The sequence below is a fragment of the Alligator mississippiensis genome, chromosome 11 (genome assembly GCF_030867095.1).
Source record: "Alligator mississippiensis isolate rAllMis1 chromosome 11, rAllMis1, whole genome shotgun sequence".
NCBI classification, from domain to species: Eukaryota; Metazoa; Chordata; order Crocodylia; family Alligatoridae; genus Alligator; species Alligator mississippiensis.
This window is the reverse complement of record NC_081834.1, coordinates 1,250,286-1,269,317: the sequence shown is the minus strand read 5'-3', so window position 1 is coordinate 1,269,317 and position 19,032 is coordinate 1,250,286. Positions and strand designations below refer to the sequence as shown.

The 19,032-nt window shown below is 56.0% G+C and overlaps 1 protein-coding gene across 4 annotated transcripts in view; it reads left to right on the top strand.

The window, feature by feature from the left end:
• The window catches only part of FRMD5 (FERM domain containing 5), a 241,981-nt gene extending 224,579 nt beyond the window's left edge, over positions 1–17,402 (top strand). The window contains exons 9-15 of one of the 4 annotated variants that reach the window (XM_019496939.2): positions 2,263–2,311; positions 2,907–2,998; positions 5,798–5,872; positions 6,272–6,340; positions 7,667–7,773; positions 14,126–14,478; positions 14,658–17,402. In XM_019496939.2, coding sequence (XP_019352484.1) covers positions 2,263–2,311; positions 2,907–2,998; positions 5,798–5,872; positions 6,272–6,340; positions 7,667–7,773; positions 14,126–14,478; positions 14,658–14,705 — 793 coding nt within the window. In that variant the 3' untranslated portion in view covers positions 14,706–17,402. Of the gene's footprint in view, positions 1–2,262; positions 2,327–2,906; positions 2,999–5,797; positions 5,873–6,271; positions 6,341–7,666; positions 7,774–14,125 lie in introns of all 4 variants that reach the window. The other 3 variants (XM_019496938.2, XM_019496937.2, XM_014601149.3) reach the window with 3 other exon arrangements.
• The last annotated feature ends 1,630 nt before the right edge of the window (positions 17,403–19,032 follow it).

Here is a 19,032-nt window from a genome sequence, read left to right as displayed (position 1 = left end):
GGCTCTCGTCCCATGTGTCTCCTGTTCCCACGGCCATCGCTCGCTGCAGGCGCTTAGACGTGTCTCCATGCAGGCGTCAGCCACTGGCACCCCCCGTCCCTTGGAGGCACGGCTTTGGGACCCGTGTGGTCACTACTGTGCATAGGGGGAGGGTGTGCAACCAGGGCTGGGTACAAGTGTCTGCTTTCCACCCCCTGCACACAGTCCGTGCTACTGCACATTTGTTCTGCACATGGCAGCGTTCGCCTCCTGGCAGAGGCCTGCCCGAGACCCCCTTACTGCCGGGGCCAGCCTCCCTTGCAGAGCCAAGGCAGTGCCCAGTCGGAAGGGCACATGGGGCCAGAGGATGGGCCGTGGAGCTGACCGGCTTTGCCAGAGGTTGCTCATCTGCCAGGCCTCTTTGGACCGTCTCCTCCCCGGGGCAGGGAGGTTTCTGCCTCCTAGCTCAAGCCTCATTTACTGCCTTCATTTCAAGCACCAGTTTGCACAGTCAGGCATTAGCAGGGTTTGAAGGCAGCATGGACAGGCGCAGCTATGTCCACTCCCCCAGCTCTATTTAAACCTGCATTGGTGCCGTGTGGCACCCACCCCCGTCCGGATGGGCTTTGCCTGGATAGGTTTAACTTTGGGAGGTTACACGAGAGCGTAAGAGCTGCCATTTCTGGGTCAGACCCTCGGTCCATCCTGCCTAGTCTCCTGGTCACGCAGCAGCAGAGAGGGGACGGGGTACCAGGGTTTCCCAGGATTCAGGGACTCAAGGCTGCAGTCCGACCTCCGTGCAGCCGCAGGTCATCCTGCCTTCGTCTGCCCCCGGGTGAATAGAGGCTCCATCGTTTTAGCCCTGAGGACTGTCCTAAAAGCCTGAATCGCTGCATGCATTTTTGTCCCATGCTGCTGACAGCGGTTCCCAAATGAGGGCGTCTAGCCAACCTCGCCCTTTGGAGAGCACAGCCTGGTCCTTATCCCGGGCTCCCCAGGCCCCGGCCGCAGGAGTGGGTCTGTGCCCAGCATGCAATCGGGGGTGCTTCACGGGTCCCAGGAAGGGTGGTGCTCACAGGGGCCTGCATGCTTTCTGTCTCAGCAACGCCGTGTGCTGCTGCACACACACACGGCTGCGTGCAGCCCAATCCCGGGTCCCCGCATGTGCCCAAGGGTCGTCAGCCCTGCAGCCCCGGCGCACCCACCGGGCCCGGTCTGCTGCTGCAGAGGGTGCGCAGTGCCTGGCCCCAGCCACGTGTCACATGCATGGAGCCCACGGGCGCCTCAGCTGTCATGTGGTGGGCATGTGGCACACGCTGAGCACACGTGGACAAGCAGAAGTGGTAACGTGCGCACGTGAGCCCCCACCTGCCGCATGGAGACGCCCGGGGTCTGCTACAGCGGGTGAGCGCCATGGCCAGCTAGACCTAGAGCAAGCAGGGGCAGCCCGTCCCTGGCCTCGGGGCGCTCCCGGCGGTCCCCACTCCGGGGCCGTTGGCCAGGGGACGTCACGCAGCCACCGCGACGGTCTAACCGGTGCGATGTAGAGTTACCGTGTCACTTCTCTTGCTTTGTATTCTGTCCCGGTGTTGATGTACCCCAGTATCCTGTTTGCCTTTTTTACTGCAGCCACACACTGGGCTGATGTCTCCAAGGATTTTTCTACAATACCCCTTAAACCCCTTTCCTGGTCAGTACGCTGCATGGCTGTTCCTTGTAATCTGTCCTCTCTCTCTTTGGTTTGTGGCCCCCGGACTTATTATTTTTTTACATCTGTCTGCATTTAATGGCATCGTCCATGTATTGGCACAGTCACCTGAAAGACCTCCCTCCCCCCCAACCCTCCAGATCTGGTTGCATCGTTCTTCATTCTTTGCTGTCTCTCCAATTTTGGCCTCATCAGCTAAGTGTGGTGCCTCACTTTGATAGTCTCATCCGGACGGTGCACATCCGTTATACGCAGAGTCCTCCAGTGACTCCTCGAGCACCCCGCTGAGACGCACGTCCCGTCCCGAATTGTGCCCCCTCCTCCAGCCACTGTTTCTGAGCCAGGCGTCCACCTGTCCCCACGTTACACGTGCGCTGAACCGAAAAAACGTGGAGTTGGGACTGTTCTGCTGACTGCCCTTAAAATAGGCGTTCTTATTGAGTCGAGTTTCATGCCAACGGTCGGGCTTTAAGTGTGCGTAGCCCGGGGAGGTGGGGGGTGCGGGCTCTGCATTAGCGGTGTCTGCGACGGGACGTCAGCAGCACGTCGGTGACACGAGTGCTTTGCGGTTGTAGGAATGAGGTGACCAAACTGAAGTTTGAGGGGAAGACCTTCTATTTATACGTAAGTCAGAAAGAGGTGAGTGGATTTTCTCCTTGTTCTGGGGCTCACCGCTCGCCGCGTTCATCTCTGCTTCAGAGGCTGGGAAGCTGGGCGCTGGCTCGGGTAGCACAGCCGCATGCAGCTCCTTGGCTGATGTCTGCTGCTAAGCTCAAGGCATGTCCACGGCAGCCAGGCGCGTGCCCACAGCGCGCGTGAACATGCACACGCTTGCTTTCCTCCAGCTAGCTCTGCCAGTGACTGCAGGGAAGACGTGCCGGCAGGGCTGGAGCCAGGATACCCGAGCTGTATCTGGATTGGGTGGGGGAGCTGGGAGTGGTGCATCTTGGGATGCTGGAGGACCACACACGGCTCATTTTAGCTCTGTGGCACAGACTGAAGTTGCCCTAACGCGAGCTGGGTAGCGCAGCCCAGAGTTAACCCTCGCTTGATGAGGTGCAACTTTGAGATGCTCAGAGGGCACGAGTTAGCGAGTGTTACCGTGCAGACGCTCACATTTTAAGTACGGTGTAAGTGTAACATGTAGCGTCCCCTTAGCTGCCCTGCAGCACAGCCCCTTCCCATCACACTCAGTTGTTTCCATGTGCAATTTTTGTAGGAAAAGAAAATTATTCTCACCTACTTTGCTCCGACGCCAGAAGCCTGCAAGCACCTCTGGAAGTGCGGCATAGAGAATCAAGCCTTTTACAAGTAAGTGCCGGGGCTGGGAGCAGGGCGGTGTCTCTTGGTACCGCGTGTTTTCCTGTGGGCCGCACCCCCAGCCACAAGAGGAGACTAAAATGAAGGCCACGCAGGATCAGGTCCCCCAGGTCACGACCCTCCCGCTGCGCGGGGCCTGCAGGAGAGGAGCCCCTGGCGAGTCTGCATCTGTCAGGGTGGTGCATCCTGGAGCTGGCAGCCTTTCCCATGCCCAGTGCCCCCAGCGCCTCCCTGCTCATGCTGGCAACTCGCACCCCTCCACACCAAGCGCTGCAATCTCTACACCCACTTGTGCAAGCCGGTAGTGCTGCTGGCGCGAATCCTGTCCGTGGCATCCAGCGTGCACCGGTGTGTCGTGCATTCGCTGCCTTTTCTCAGGAAATCAGCTCACACTTGAGTGTGTGACAGGGCTTGGTTTTGTGTGAACGCAGCACTTGCTACGCTGCCGACCCGAGGCCGACCACCCGCCTCTGAGACCCAGGGACGTGGCTGCTGGTCGAGCCGCCCTGATGTGCCACAGAGGGGTTTCCCAGAGCGCTTGGCATCGGTCTGGAGCAAGCGGTAAGAGGCCTCCGGAGGACTTTGTGCGATGCTCTCCTCCCAGCCGTTAATTCCCGACTTGCCAGGCCATCCAGCAACACGGCGCTCCCGACCTGCTTGCAAACCAGCTAGGAGCTCAAGGACCACGTTAGCGGGCTCTGAAGTGAGACATGAGCATGAAAGAGGCTGGACTCTAGCCATGGCACCCGTGCCTGGCACCTCGCTATGAGAGCGATCCCAGAGTACGGGAAATGCCTCTCTCCTCCCCTCCCACCGCTCACGCTGGCAGTAAGCAAGACTATCTTTGCAAGAAAGCGGGGAAACAGCAAGCCCATCTCCCTCGGTAGCCTTCAGGTCAATAGTCTCACAGGTCCGCGAGTCACGTACTGGGGCTGCTGTACGGCAAGCAGCACTGACCCCCTTGCCTTGGCAGGGCGGCCAGCTAAGGTGCTCGTTACACTGCGCAGGCCGGGTCCCTGCCGTGTGCCAGACCTGTGCTCAGCGCCCCGGGCGCAGGGCTTATATGAGTCTGAGCTAACAAGCCTTTGCCTCGGCTGGCTGATTTGGCCCAGGTCATGGTGTAGAAAAGGTATCCTTGTACCTGTGAAAATTTGGGGGCCGTCCACTGCAAACGCCGCTCAAATTTAGAAGCATGCAGGTGACAGCAGCCTGGCACCGTGCCCCTCGCCTGCCGGAGGTGGAGGAAGGATGCTCTCGTGGGTCGGGGCTGCTTCGGAGACCAGGGGATTCCTCTCCGCTACAGACTTCCTATGTGGCTGCAGGCAAGTCACTTAACATGCCCCGTCTGCAAACCAGACCTGACGGGGGCAAGGCAGGGTTCAAACCCTTTACCTTGGGATGAGCTCAACCCTGAGAGCTGGCCAGGACCAGCTTTCACTGGCAGAATAGGTCCTGGCAGGGGCTTAGAGTGGGTATGTAGGACCCCAGGCTGTGAAATGAGAACGGGATCCTGTCCCCCTGCGCTCCCTTCTTCACGTGGTTTTCAGGACTCGGGTGTCTCTTCAGGATGGGGATGTCTCCTCGGAGGGGCAGGCTGAGCGGGGCTCGCTGGAGAGAAGCCAGGCGTCCCCGGGAAGCTTTCCCTGGGGGGACACACGCACGAGAGAGAGGAGCCGGGGAAGGGGAAGCAGGCACCGCCGCAGCCGTGCAGAACCGGGCTGCTGTCAGCAGTGGCCCGGCCTTCGGTCCCTTCCCTCGTGTGCCGAGGTGGTCTGACGGCGAAAGGGCAAGAAAGCGCCAACCTGCAAAGCAGGGAGGCCTCGGACAGCACGCGTCACTTGGGCATCCTCACGCTGCCTGCTCTTCTTCTTGAGAAGAGACCGCTTTGCACCCGAAACGAGCTGCTTTCATCAGCCGGAGGCCGGGTAAAGCGCGCGGTGTATCCTCTCTGGGAATGCCGCAATCCACCGCTGCAAGCGGCAGGTTTCGTTTCTCGTTGCGTTAACGTGGAGGGAAATCGTTCTTGGTGATGAATGAAGCCGGGGAATGACCAGCGGGGAAGGCGCCCGGTCAAGCAGGCTGTGGCCTCAGCGGGGAGAGGGGTTCGATGCTCCTGGGATGCGAGGATTGCCGATGGAGGGCTGCCGTTCCAGCCCGTGGCAGGCCTTTCCGTGTCTCGTGGCCTGGCCACACATCCAAATTACAGCTGGACACACACCAGCCACGGACTTGTCCCACCGTTATAGCCGGTCGGCTCTTTTTTGCAGCTGGGTAGTTATTTTTATGACACAAGAAGTACTTGGCACATGGGGCAGTTCTGCTTACCGCAAGCAACCCGGTGAGCTTCCCGCCACGAGCACAGCTGTTCACACGCAGCGATTGTGACCAGGCCGGGCTTGAAGGCAGCCCGCAGACGTGGGCCAGCTTGTTGCGGCCGGGGTCCTGGCGATGGGATGCTGCCTCGCGCCTCTGGATCGGACCCGGGGCTGAAGCAGGGCGGATGGGAGGGATCCAAGGAGAGCCCCGGGCGTGGTGGAGCTGGTCAGGAAAGGTCCCAGTCTCTCCCCCGGAGGAAGGAAAAAGCTGTTTGTCTTGTGCTGATATTTCTGTGCGCGTGAGCTTGAACGTGGGTCTGGGGACCACGGGCGGTTTCGCCCCGCGCAGTGTGCACCGCTCGCCCATCCTCGGGCAGTGCTCGGCCCCGCGCAGGGTTGGGAGCCAGGTGCGGCCAGGCCCCCCCCATGGCCCGTCCTGCCGCGGAGGTTCGCCACGCGCTCCCTGTCGTTGCAGGTTGGAGAAGTCGAGCCAGGTCCGCACGGTCTCCAGCAGCAACTTGTTCTTCAAAGGAAGCCGGTTCCGATACAGGTAAATACTGACAGTAAGTAGCAGTTACTGGCTCTTCTCAGACCCTCCCGGGGTGGCAGAGGTAGCGGGTCCCTGGCTGCATCGAGCCCCAGCCTTTCCTGACGGTCCCTGGCGTGTAGCGCGACCTTTCCAGGAGGCCAAGTCACCCGTCCACGGGCTCCCGAATTCCTGTGCTGCACCCCGGGGAGTGCCTGTCTCCCTCCTGAACCCCGCAGCATCCCTGCCCCGGCCTGTCTGCATCCCCCCCCTTCGCCTCTCCCTCCCGTCCAGCTGCAGGGCCGTAGCCAGCAGCGCCCGGTCCGGGGGGGTGGGCACAGAGCTCCCCGAGCCCGGGGGGATCCCAGGAGTGGCCTGGTAGCTTTCAGCTCTTGCCCGTTTCCGTTCTCAAACCACTTGCAGCGGCCGCGTCGCCAAAGAGGTCATGGAGTCGAGCGCCAAGATCAAGAGGGAGCCGCCGGAAATACACCGGTAAGTGCCAGCTGGTGCCGCGCAGCCCGGCGGGGCTCCCCCCGGGGGTGTCAAGTGCCTTGATCCCGCTACCCTGGCCCTGGCATTGTGCCCGGCTCTCAGCCCAGCCTGGAGGGCTCCTTTAAGCAGCTGCGGGCTTGCAGACTGGCTCCGTGGCCGTGCAACGCGGACGAACGGCCCCGTACTTCAGCCTGTAACACTGGGCATGTCTACACGTGTATTTACGCACGCCTAAACTTCATGTGCCTTTGCTTAAGGCTATATCTCCTTAGCGCACATACAGACATGCTAATATGCATTAACCAATGCAGGGTGGCGCCTTAATGCAGGACACTGTGTTAATGTGCATTAGTGTGTCTACATGTGCGCTAATGCAACTTAGCTATTTCCGCCTAAATTTGACACCTGCTTTATGCAGGCGTCAAATTTAGGCTCACATAGCCTTAAATCACCATTTTTAAGGCACGTTAAGGGTGCGCACGTGTAGACATGTGCCCTTAATACACCTTAAAAATGGCGATTTTAGGCTAAGCCTGCTTAAAAGAGGCATGTATAGATGTCAGAAACCAGCACGGGTTTGTCAGCAGAAGGCAGCAGGGCTTTTCTCCAGGCTTGGCTTACATACGTCGTCTGTGAGCTCGGCAGGCCTGGCTGGGCCTGGGGGACGCCCTGGCTCTTCAGTGCTGCTATTCCCGGTGCACCTGCGTGCGCTGGGGAGCTTTGCCCAAGCATTTGTGCAGAGCTCCTGGCACGCACCTCGTATTGCACTGCACAGCCACGTGACACAACCTTGGAGACGTGGGTCAGGTGCCGAGGGCACTCGAAGCCATGGAGATCCAGCGTCCCCAGTCCCTTCAGCCCCTGGGTCTGTACTGGTGTCTCCCGATGGCTCATCTCCAAGCCCCGCGTTTCAGGCCCGGTCCCCATTCCCCGCAGCAGGTGCTGTGTCCCCTTGCCCTGGGCAGCTGCGCTCATGCAGGGCTGCAGAGCTCCTTGAATGGCACCGGCCTGCAGCCAGGGCCTCCATGCTGGGACTGCCCTGAGCCTGGTGGCTTGGGAGCCCGTCTCTGCTCTGGTCCATGTGGGGACTGGACCCTCCTTCGCTGTCCTCCCTTTGCAGGCAGCTGTTGTGTGCAGTGCCAGGCACCCCCAGGTTGCCTTTTCCCCATGTCCCTGAGATGGGCATGGCAGTACATGCTGTCCGTGCCTCGTGCTGGGGCCTGATCCTCTGCCACCCTGCATTGGTCAGCAGAGCTCCCGGGCACTTGCCTCTGGCAGGACATGAGCATGCGTGCTTCAGTGCTCCTCCCTTCTCTGTGTCCACAGGGCAGGCTTGGTCCCTAGCCGCAGCTGCCCCTCGATCACGCACGGGCCGCGGCTGAGCAGCGTGCCCAGGACCCGCCGGAGAGCCGTGCACATCTCCATCATGGAAGGTGAGACGGGGCCGCGGGGGTGGCTGGAGGGGGCTGCGCCTGTGCTGCTGTCGGGCACGGGGCTGCCTGTCCCCTCCTGCACCTGCCCAGTGCAGGGCATCCCTGCTGGGGTCAGCCCTTCAGGAAATGGGGGCTTGTGGCTTGCCTGCTAGCGGTGCATGCGCAGACAGCTCCGTCCCCGGGAAAGCTCAAGGCCCTGTTCCCTGCCAGCCCCTCGCTGCTTCCTGCGGCAAGGTGAGATGTGTATATACCCTGTGCGCACACACCTGGTACTCAGGAAAGCCTGGGATGCCCCGTGGGGAACCACAGCAGGTGTCTGTCCACATTGCATGTCCCATACACATGGACACGTGTGTACTCAGTCCCGCAGGAAATAGTTGCACATCAGCAAGGAAGGAAACAGGGCCGGGGCTCTGCCGCGAGCTTGTTGGAAGGCTGCTGGGCACGACGGGCGGCCCGGACGACGCTCTTGGCTTGGTAAATCGCCGGGTGCCTTCTCCCAGGCCCTGCCTGGCTGCAGAAACAGGCTCGTCCCGTTCCACCCCCACAACGTGCCCTTATTAAACATGCCCCGACACCCCGCCAAGCCGCTGGGCTCTGAGTGCCAGCGCCCGCGAATGCATTTCCTCCAAGCAAGCGGTGCAGGGAGGACACCCTGCCGCAGCCCTGTGCCGTCTCGCTGGGTCGGATGTTTGCAGAGAAGGCCGCGCTCTTCCTCGCCACGCTGCGTGTCCACAGGCTAGGGTTTGGGGACGGCACGAGCTGTTCCAATCTCATGGGAAGGACCAGTGTCAAAAAAGTCTATTCAAAATGGACTTTATGGCATCAGAGCAATTGAGACCGCTGCAGCGGCCCCTTCACCTGCCCGTTCTTATCTGGAGGAGCTGGAGGGATCGGCGAGAGCTTGTGCCCGAAGGTTTTTAACGAGGTGTTGAGCAGCTCTGATGGGTCGGTTTTGCTGCTTTGGGACTACAGCAGAGTAAGGCTCCCGGCGAAGGCTGAGCTAAAATGATTTTGGTGGGTGGAGCGGGGGGTCAGGGGCTGGGCCGACAGTCCGTCGAGCAAGCGCCAGGTCACAGTTGACTCTGCGAGGGTTGGATCCGTATCACAAGGCTAGGCAGAGACAAATCGGGGAATCGCACAAAACGAGGGCCAGAAGAGAGCTCAGGTCACATCTAGTCCGCCCCCCTGCTCCAAGCGGGACCGGCCCCAACTCCGTCATCCCAGGCAAGGCTTTGTCACTTTGGGTCTTCAAAACCTCCAAGGATGGAGCTGTCACCTCTCTGGGGAGCCTGTCCCAGTGCTTTACGACCGGCGGAGCCTGTGCCAGGCAGGTCGGACCGCCTCGTTCTTGCCTCTTACAAAGCCCGGTCTTGATTTCAAGGTCATGCAGCCCGCAGGAGCCGCTCGTGCCCCTGGTCGTAGCCCAGCAAAGCGGAGTCGTGCCGAGCAGGGCGGACGTGTAACAGCACAGAGCGGGCACCGGTGTCAGGCTCCAGCTCGGCCGGCTGCAAAACCATCCGGGTGTTAAAAAGCAATACCTAACGCCGTCCATCTGCCCTCCCCTGCCCTTGCAGCTGCTTTTCCTCACTCGCACATCAGGACTCCCCGGCCCGCAGCTCGTCCCGAAATAGCTCTGGCTCCCGGGTGTCACGCGGCCCCGTGGGGAGCCGGCGCAGCTCTTCCCTGGGCATTGCCCTGGTGCCTGGTCCCCGTGCAGCTGCCGGCGCCGGCTCTGCCCCAGCACCATGGTGAAGTGTCTGGTCCAGATCAGGACCAAAGTCGGCGTCCACCTGCGCCTGATCAACCACTGCTGCCGGGACGTGCGGGTGCTGAGCCTGGGGCCCTGGCTGCTGGGCAGAGCCCTGGGCGCGCTGCCCCTCTTCCCAGCCCTCGCCGGCTCGGACCAGGCCGCGCCACGGGAGCCTCGCGACCAGCTTGCACCAGGTAACCGGCCACCCAGTCTGTGCCACGGGGAGGGAGTCGGGATACGGCCTTTCCCAGCGCCGAGGGAGCAGGGCAGGGGGTCAGCTGAGCCTGGCTCGGTGCAAGGAGCCAGCAGAGACGTGCGGGGTAAGGCTGGCGCTTCCCTCGGGCAGCAAAACACCACTGTGTGTGCTCGCGTGACCCAAGCCCCCATAGCTCCAGCCCTATACTGGCAAAGGGCTAGTGACCGCTGAGGGTGCAGATCCTGCCGGGGCAAGAACAGCTACCCCTGGTGCTGGGATGCCCCTGCCTCCTGCTCCTGAGGCTTTCGTGTGAAGCAACGCTTCCAAGTGAGCACCGGAGAAGCCGGCGGGCACGCTGGGGACGAGACGGGGTCGCGTGCACAGCCTGCCTTTCTGTGCCGTCGGCCAAGAGCGCCGGCTGCTCCTGCAGGGACGGTGCGAGCGCGGGCGTGGAGATAGCTGGGCCCTTGACTGCGGGGACCGGTCGCGTGGACTATGTCCTGCTTCCTCCGCCACCTGATTAGTGGCAGGGTCTTGCTCTGCCCAGGGGTGCCAGGACCCCCTAGGTGCACCAGATCCCAGATAGACGGCCGTGCCCCCGCTCCAGAGGAAGGCAGACTCCCTCCCAGTCCACACCAATCTGACCACGGGGTAAAATTCCTTCCTGACCCCAAATCTGGCATCAGTCTGACCCTGAGTGGAGGGCAAGAGGCTCTGGGCAGGCAGCTCCAGCTTTGGGCCCAGCAGGAGCATCGGCACAGCCCAGTCCAAGTCCTACCGCACCACCACCGTGCATCCTTGCACCAGCATCCTTACACCTGGACGCTTAGTTTCCTGTTGGCAACCCCCGCGTGATGTCTGTGGCTAAGCAACTACAAAACATCTGTGTCAGCTTCCTCCTCAGGGGCCGTGAGTGTAACGTTGGGATTAATAAGGAACGTAATGAAGTGCTTGCTTAGAAAGCCCCCAGTGCAGCCCCATGGTGGTTGTGCAAGGAGGACAGATAAAATAACAGCATCGCTGTATCGCTGCAGTGCTCCAGGCAAAAGCATTTCTCTTGGCACTTGTTCTGTGCTGGCAATGAGCTGGTGTAGCTCGTTCAGCACTGAAGATTATCTTTGTACAAGAATAGCATAGTTGAGATGCCGTTAAACGCGCTGCTGGTGGAAGCTGTCAAAGCTGGCATAATGCGAGTCCGTAAGAGCGCTGCTGATGGTTTACTGAAGACAGATGCAGAAACGGGATGGCCAACAGCATAGCGGCAGCCTAGAGTGAACCCTGGGAGCATGTGGAAAATGAACAAGACCCTCGGGGTAAGGCTGGAAAGGCCCCTTTGCCGTCAGCAAGCTTGCCCCCGGGCAGTTCAGAAACAGCCCACGGAGCGGGTGCAGGGAGCTGGGAGAGTTACTCATAGCTTGTCTCACAGTCGAATCAACCCTGAGCCAGCCGTGGCTTTGCAACCTGGTACGACGCAGCCGCTGTCTGTATTGCAGGAGGCGTCAGCTGGGGAACAGCTGCAGCAAACGGGCTCCCTCCGTCTGCGCGACGTCCTTCAGCAAGCAGAGACGACCGAGGGGCCGTTGACTAGCAGCCTTCACCTCCCTTCCAGGGGGTTGCAGAGAGGATGGAGCTGGGCTGGTCTCAGTGGGGGCAGATACAGGACAAGGAGCAATGGGCTCACGCTGCAGCAAGGGAAGTTGAGGTTGGATATTAGGAAAAACTCTCACGAGGAGGGTGGTGAAGCACTGGAGCAGGGTACCCAGCGAGCTGATGGAGTCTCCATCCTTGAAGGTGTTTTAGACCCGGCTAGACTAAGTCTTGGCTGGGATGATGTAGTTGGGTCCGGTCCTGCTTGGAGCAGGGGGCCGGACTAGATGTGACCTCCTGAGGTCCCTTCAGCCCTCATTTTCTATGATTCCTTCTTCATGCGTTGTCCCTCCTCTTCAGGAGGTGAGCTGAGCCCTTTCTGGAGCTTTAGCTGACAAAGCCACAGCTCTGAGGGTGACGGTGGCTCCATCCAGTGCAGATGAGTGGCTCAGCTCAGCGGTTACTGGCCTTGTCCATTTTGCAAATGCTGTGAATGATTGTAAGAATTGCAATGATGCATGTGCATCCAAGTACACACACACACACACGAGTACATTCATCTCAAGCCTTTGCGCCAGGTTGCAATCGAGCCCTTGCTCTGACACGTGAGAAGGTGGTTAACACGGGCAGCTGCTGAAAGGGAGGCTTTCCAAGCACGCTCTGCAGCCCGGATCTGCAGGTGTAAGGAGGTCTCATCTCCCCAGACAGGAATACACCTCCACGGCAGCATGCCCCAACGTGGGGTTGGTGCCTATCATTAGTCAGTTGTTTGCTCCGTGCTGCGTTAGCAGCTGGAATTGTATGCAAAAACCTCCTTGGGGTTTTGCATGTAATTCTAGCTACTAACACAGCATGGTGCAAACAAGTGAGTTTAGGTTGCTTTTCTCTTTGCTCCTGGTCTGTGCACAGGACCCACTCCTGTAGCGAGGACGCTTCTGTTCCAGGGGAAAGCTGCAGCCTGGACACTAGCAGGCATGAACAGGTTAAACAGCTACTTCGAAGGGCCTCTTTCTCCCATGAGACCTCAACATTTTGCTTTGGGGAAGTCATTCTTGCAGGTTCCCAGAGCAAAGCAACGTGGCTCCATGAAGGCACTTCACCCGAGAGCATCCTGTGGTTGCAGCTCAGCTCTGCTGCATCGTGGGCGAACCTCGGCGCGTTCAGCCACTGCTCAAGTTCACTGCCACGTCTTTTGTGCCACCGGCACTCAGTAGTCTCCCGTGCGGTTTAGTGTTAGGCAGTGCACGTTAAGGGGCACTGCGACCTGTGCTGACCAGACCAACCTATTAATGGAGCAAGATGCCAGAAGATCTGCTTGGAAATGTGTCCTCCTTGCCGACAGCTCCACTCCGACCACTGGGATTAGCAGGCGGGTGATGAGCTCGGTGCACCCCGGGCTTTTGCACAGGCAACGACTCCCGCTGCTTTGAGGACGAGACCTGCAGCTGGTGGCATTCAGGGTGGCGCTGGCTGCATCTGGCAGCTATTCCGGTCACTGGTTATCCAAATGCTTTTTGCTTTGGTCTAACTTTGCTGAATGCAAATCCCTAATTTTGCTGCGTGCAGAATTTCCTCCGTTCTCCTTCCCCTCCTCCCCAGACAAGGGCCCTGAAGGAGTTACGGCAGCCACCTAGAACAAAGACGCTGCTTTGTGTTTCCTTTTCATGCCAAGGAGAAGCTTTGAGACCGGTACTCAGGCCGTGCCAGGGGAGAGGTGTGGGCCTTGCTGGTGAAATGACGCCCATATGCTGGAAGCCAGGAAGGGGCACTGCCTGCACTCCAGCAGCGAGACACGACTGGGACAAGCATATGCCAGCGAGAAACAGGGGCCACGCACGTGTGCCCCCTGCGGTGTTAGGCCTTGGGGGTGGGTCGAAGAAGGACCTGCCACGAGGGAACAAGAAAAGTCTCCTGAAACAGGCCCAGGCGCCAGGCTGCAGCGAAACCTCTGCTCGGGGTTACGTGGTTTCCTTTGGCCTCGAGCGCTCAGCAGAGAAACCACCACGGTGGCGGGGAGCAGGAGTCGTGGACTACGTGCGGTTCACCCGGGGACACCAAGACGAGGCTCCCTGCTCTTTGCGCACTGCTCAGCGCCCGGCCTTGGGGCGCTCTCCGTCTGTGGGGATCGTCCCTCGGGGAGCTGTCCCCCTTGCTGCAAGGTCTGAGCCCCTCTGGACCACCGGGCTTTGTGCCTGTGGCAGGGACTCAGCAATAGTCCAGGGCTGCGTGCACGAAGCCTGTGCAGAACAATCCTCTTAGCTCTAGGAAGGGCTGCGAGGCAGGAAGGAGGAGGACAGGGCAGGATGTGAGCTAGGGATGCCCGGACCCCGCGGTCGGGCTAGGGCATCCTCCCGACAGCGTATCCCTGCATGTGGAGACATCTCAGTGCTGTGACTTCAGCTCGAGACGGTGGTGGTTGCTGCTTTTCCCACCAGGGAGGCTCAGGGGGTCCAGATGCTGCCGTGCCCAGCCCTGCTTTGCACCGCTGCTTTCCAGAGGGGCTGTGGATGCACCGCAGAAGGGTCCTGGGGGCTCGGGCACAGCTTTGCACAGGCTTGGGCGTGAGGCGGTGGAGGAAGCGTCCCTTGCATCTCCCAAGGGTGGCTGGTTTTGTGTGCTTCAGCTCCCACCGCTGCAGCCGCCGGGTGCCTCTACACCGTTTCCCGTGTGCACGCCGGCTCCCTTTGCACGGCACGCATCCTGCTGCTTGCTCGTTGTTTGCAGAGCCCCTGCCGCGATGCACCCATCCGAGTGCAGCCCAGCCCGTGGGTGCCTTGTCTACCTGCCCGCTCACCCTGTGTGTCTGTCCTCACCAGGCCTGGAGTCCCTGCGGGACAGCGCGCACTCCACGCCGGTGCGCTCATCCTCGCACGGCGACGCCTTCATGCCGCGCGGGCGCAGCAGCCGCGCCGAGAGCAGCGAGCGGGTGGCAGTGATCGCGGACGAGAACTACAGCCCTGCGGACAGCGTGCTGCCCACGCCGGTGGCCGAGCACAGCCTGGAGCTGATGCTGCTGTCGCGGCAGATCAACGGGGCGCCCTGCAGCATCGAGGAGGAGAAGGAGTCGGAGGCCAGCACGCCCAGCGCGGCCGAGGTGGAGGCGCTGGGCGGGGAGTTGAGGGCGCTGTGTCAGGGCCTGGGGGGCAGTGCCGGGACTCAGGCGGAACAGGTGAATAAGTTTGTTTTAAGTGTCCTCCGTTTGCTCCTTGTGACAGTGGGACTCCTCTTTGTCTTGCTCCTCCTCCTGATCGTCCTTACCGAGTCTGACCTTGACATTGCCTTTTTCCGTGATATTCGCCAGACCCCCGAGTTCGAGCAGTTCCATTACCAATACTTTTGTCCCCTCAGGCGATGGGTTGCCTGCAAAATCCGCTCCGCACTGAGCCTGCTCATTGACACCTGAAGGCATGGCGCCTCCCCATATCTAGCCAGGTGGATTCAGAAGATCCCTGCTACCTGTTCCCAGAACATGGGACCCATCGTGGTACCATCGGCACATAAACTAAGTCCTCCTTTCATGATCAAAGTACACTGCGACCTAGGATGCTTGTTTCCGGGAAGAAGGAAGGGACTGACTCATGCCCGCTCCAAACACGTTTCTTTAGGGAGCCTCTTTCTCGAAGCGCTCGGCCGTTCTGTTCTCATCCTCGGGCGCCTGCAGGATAATTTAAGTTTTTAATTTTGATTTTCATAGACGCGTGTATTACTTTGAGAGTATTAAATACAAAGAGGAATTTATTTTAATATTACTACTGATTATTGTATTAGGATCAGCCAATAGCTGAGACATAGTATTATGCAGGAGCGATAGTCATGGTGCTACTGAGTTGTAAGTTAAATACTCGTGTATAGTTCTTTTATTGAACTCTGTGCAAAGCGTCACGGGAGAGAGATCGCCTCGTACTAACCAGAAGTTTGTTGCCGATGGCTCCTGGTTTAATTTTAATTGGAAAAACATCCTGATGCAAGGCAACCCCACTGGGGATTTGTAAAACATTTGGGTTTGTCGCAAAGGGCAGCAGAGTAGGCGCAAGACAGCCCCGCTGGGAGTGGCGGTGTCAGTCTATTTCTTTAGGTAGCATAGCGTGATGTGAACATGAATACCGATCCTAATCTACACACACAGCCTTTTGTGGATTTTTTTAAGCCTTGACCCTTTAGCGCTCCAGAGGTGTGGAGTTTATCGTCATAGAGGTGTAGAGCCCCTAAGTAAGGTGGGGGTTAGCCCCCGGGGTTAGGAAACATACGTACTCGATTCTGTTTGACAAAGTCCGAGCGAGTAGCCAAGCAGTCACCATGCCTGATTTATTTGAAAGACATTTTGTCTCAGAAAGTTGTACTTGTTTTGTACAAAAAAAAAAAAAAAAAGAGACTGTTTCAACGTATATTTTAACAACAAAATGCTATTTTGTTATTGATACTAATCAAGTCTTTTTTTACTTTATGGATCGGATGAACGCAGCGTGATGTACAAAATGATTCAAGTAAGAAAATACTTCTGAGAATAAAGGTTTTGTAGAATGAAAATCTAACACTGGATTAACCCGTTGCTAGTTTGGGAAAAAAAAATGAATAGGAATTTGTGGTTTTGCAAAGGAAAAGAGACCAGAATTACAGAAGTGGAGGTAACACTGAAAAAAAAAAAGCCAACAGGCAAATATCATATCTGTCCTTAAGCCAAATGTATAACTCACTAATTTCCTTTGTGGCATAAACACTTGAATCTTTATCTGGCAAAGATGGCCGTCCATTTGCAAGGGGAGCAATAAAAGTCATTATTATTAAGTTTTCTGAGAAGCTGGGCATATTTAACAAAACACAGTGAAAACAGACTAGCAAGAGTTTTATTTCATCTCAGGGAGAGATTTCAAGCAAGCCGGGGCCATAATCACACACTTTAAATAAAGAGAGTCTGATTTTCATGTTCTTGTCTCTGCGCTCACCACCGGCCATCACCGCACACGCGAGCGAAGCGCTGCTGGAGAGAGTCAGCGTTTGCACTCTTCCCCCCACGGCTCCGCTACGGCTCTGTCCCAGGCGAGTCATTTACTATTTGGCAAAAGAGCACAGCGATCAAATTTTCACTATAGCGAATAATCCTGGAAGTCAACTGGACTTTGACTGTGTCATTGCAATAACTAAAGTCCACTTAAAACTAGCACCTGCCAGATCCCAACAAAGACGCAGCTTTCTCGCATTACTTTAAAAATTAGCCTTGGCCACTGGATTGTCACAAGAACTGAAAAGGTTTTGCATTTGATTTAATAACTCTTGTAAGGGTAGATTAAATAATGAATGCCTACCAAGAGAAAAAGGATAGATTTTTACATGGATATATACTGTTTTATGCAACATAGCAAAATTAACTTTTAGTGTAGTGTTCCTACCTCAGTCTGTAGTAAATGGTGTTTCTATGCAGTGCGTGATCGTCTTAAACTTGACATTTTTTTCATCCCAGGTCCTTTAAAGATGCAGTATTCCATTATTTTAATTGCTAAGGTTACCTGTATAATGTCATAATAATGCCACATTATCATTTAGCGACGTCTTCAAATCCAGCTCTCTTCTGCATTAAACATCTTCATTCTCAAAAACCACAACACGAAATATTGACCTTGGAAACTTTGACATCAATTTGCTTTTAGAACAGTGGGACTGGACTTCACCCTATCTAGACTACCCCTTGGCAATTTTCACCCAGAATTTTACCCTTAAACCATTACAACTGGTAATTTTTTTTTTTAAATCGAGTTTTTTCTGTATGTTCCACATGATGTCTCGTGTTTCGCTGCCAGTTATTTTGTCTTTCTAGAAAAAGAATCCATAGATTCTTATATCAGAGGAAACAAAACTCTTAATAAAGAATAGCGACTGCATCTTTAAGCAGTAAAGGGTAAAAATACCTGAAAATGTGAATTTCTTAGTTTTCATAAAGATATAGAAATTAACCTTTCATGTGCCAAATACTGTAAGTTACATTTTCCTTCAAAACAATGTACCTTTTCTACATATTCAGTATGTAGTTAGCATAAAATCATTGGTGCCATGAAAAGTATTTTTAAATTTAAATAAATATTTAAATATCATGAACAAGGAGTTGTTTTTGTTTTTTTTTTTTCTTTTTAAGGAAAGTGCTTATTTGACTGGTGAGGGGGTTTTTTGGTCTTTGGGGGTTTTTTTTGCTTTTTTGGAATGCGTGTAGCTTCATCACTACTTTTATTTGATTAGAAACTGGCTTTTCAATTCAATATCCAAATTCTGGCTCCTTTGCACAAGCAAGAGTCCCACAGAGAAGAATGAGGCATTTGCTCATCTTAGCTAAACCATCACAAAAAATGACAAGTAAACTTCACGCACCTGTTAGCACGATGGGGAAGCGACCTTGCAGATTCATTGCAGACCCCTGCCTGGCTGTTAAGAGTTTTTGTCTAAATTTTGTCTGTTTTCCAAGAATCCATCCTTCAAAGCACACGGGTGAGGCAGGGAGATCGCGTAGGGCCCTTTATATACACGCACTGCTGTCGTGGTGAAAGCTGACGCTGTGCAGCAGGAAGATGAATCTGGCCCATCAGAAAGACGGGTGCATCTCCTGCCTTCTGATCTCACCGCCTGTCTGCTCGGCTCAGCACAAGTCATGGCTTACTTATCACAATTATATCTGATGTGCTGTTTACACGGGCAGAGTGAATGCTGACGAACCGCCCCGTGACACCAGCAGCCACTACACAGAACTGAAAGCCTCTCGCTTCACAGCTCCAGCACCAAGAGCTAAGGCCTGGCCAGGCTGCAGCGCAACGCAGTCAAACAGCACCACCTCCTGCTTAACTCGCGCGCGGATCATTGTGTAAATGAAGGCGGTCGGCAGCATTACCAGTGTGGGATGGATGCCCTCCAGTGCCCTACCATTAAATCACTGCGTTTACAGCAAATTAGCTACTCCACTGTATGCTGATGTCATGTCATAGCGAAGGCATGGCATTTAAGCCACCTCATTTTGGCAGACTAGCAGAAGCTACGTGTCAATTAAAATCAGATATCCAGGTTGTATCCAGAGGAAAAAAGCAATCGGGGCTCATGGTAGAGGTGGTATCTTTTAGTAGGCCAACAAGATTTTTGCAGAAAAATGCCTTTAATTGCAAGTTTTGGGGCACAGACACCCTTAAAATATTTTTTTGCAAGAATCTTGTTGGTCTAATAAAAAAAAAAATATATATCACCTCTACCATAAGCTCTGACTGCTTTCTCCTCTAGACCAATACAGCTACAACCTGGATACCTGACACACAGAAGATATCAAATTTTAGCCTATTTTTAAAATTCAATCTTCATAATTTCCCAAAAAGGAAGCAACTTTGACCACCTGAAACCTGAGATACTGCTCCTGCCTTTGTTCAAGGTAATTTGCATCATCACTGAGCCTCACAAGAGAGCTGGGAGACGCCTTACCAGCTAAGAACTGCCTGCTCAGAGGAGTTTTCCATGTATTGACTCTGCTGTGAAGTCTTATGAAATACAAACTTTCATTTCCACCCTGAACTTGTACAATCTTCTCTCCAATGCCTGATGAAGGGTGTTTTTGCCCAAAAGCTTGCAATTAAAGAATTTTTTTTTGCAACTATCTTGCTGGTCTAATAAAAGATACCACCTCTACCACGAGCCCTGATTAGATAAAATCAGCAGTACTTTACATTTGAGCAACAGATGCAGGTGTCCCTGCAAAAGT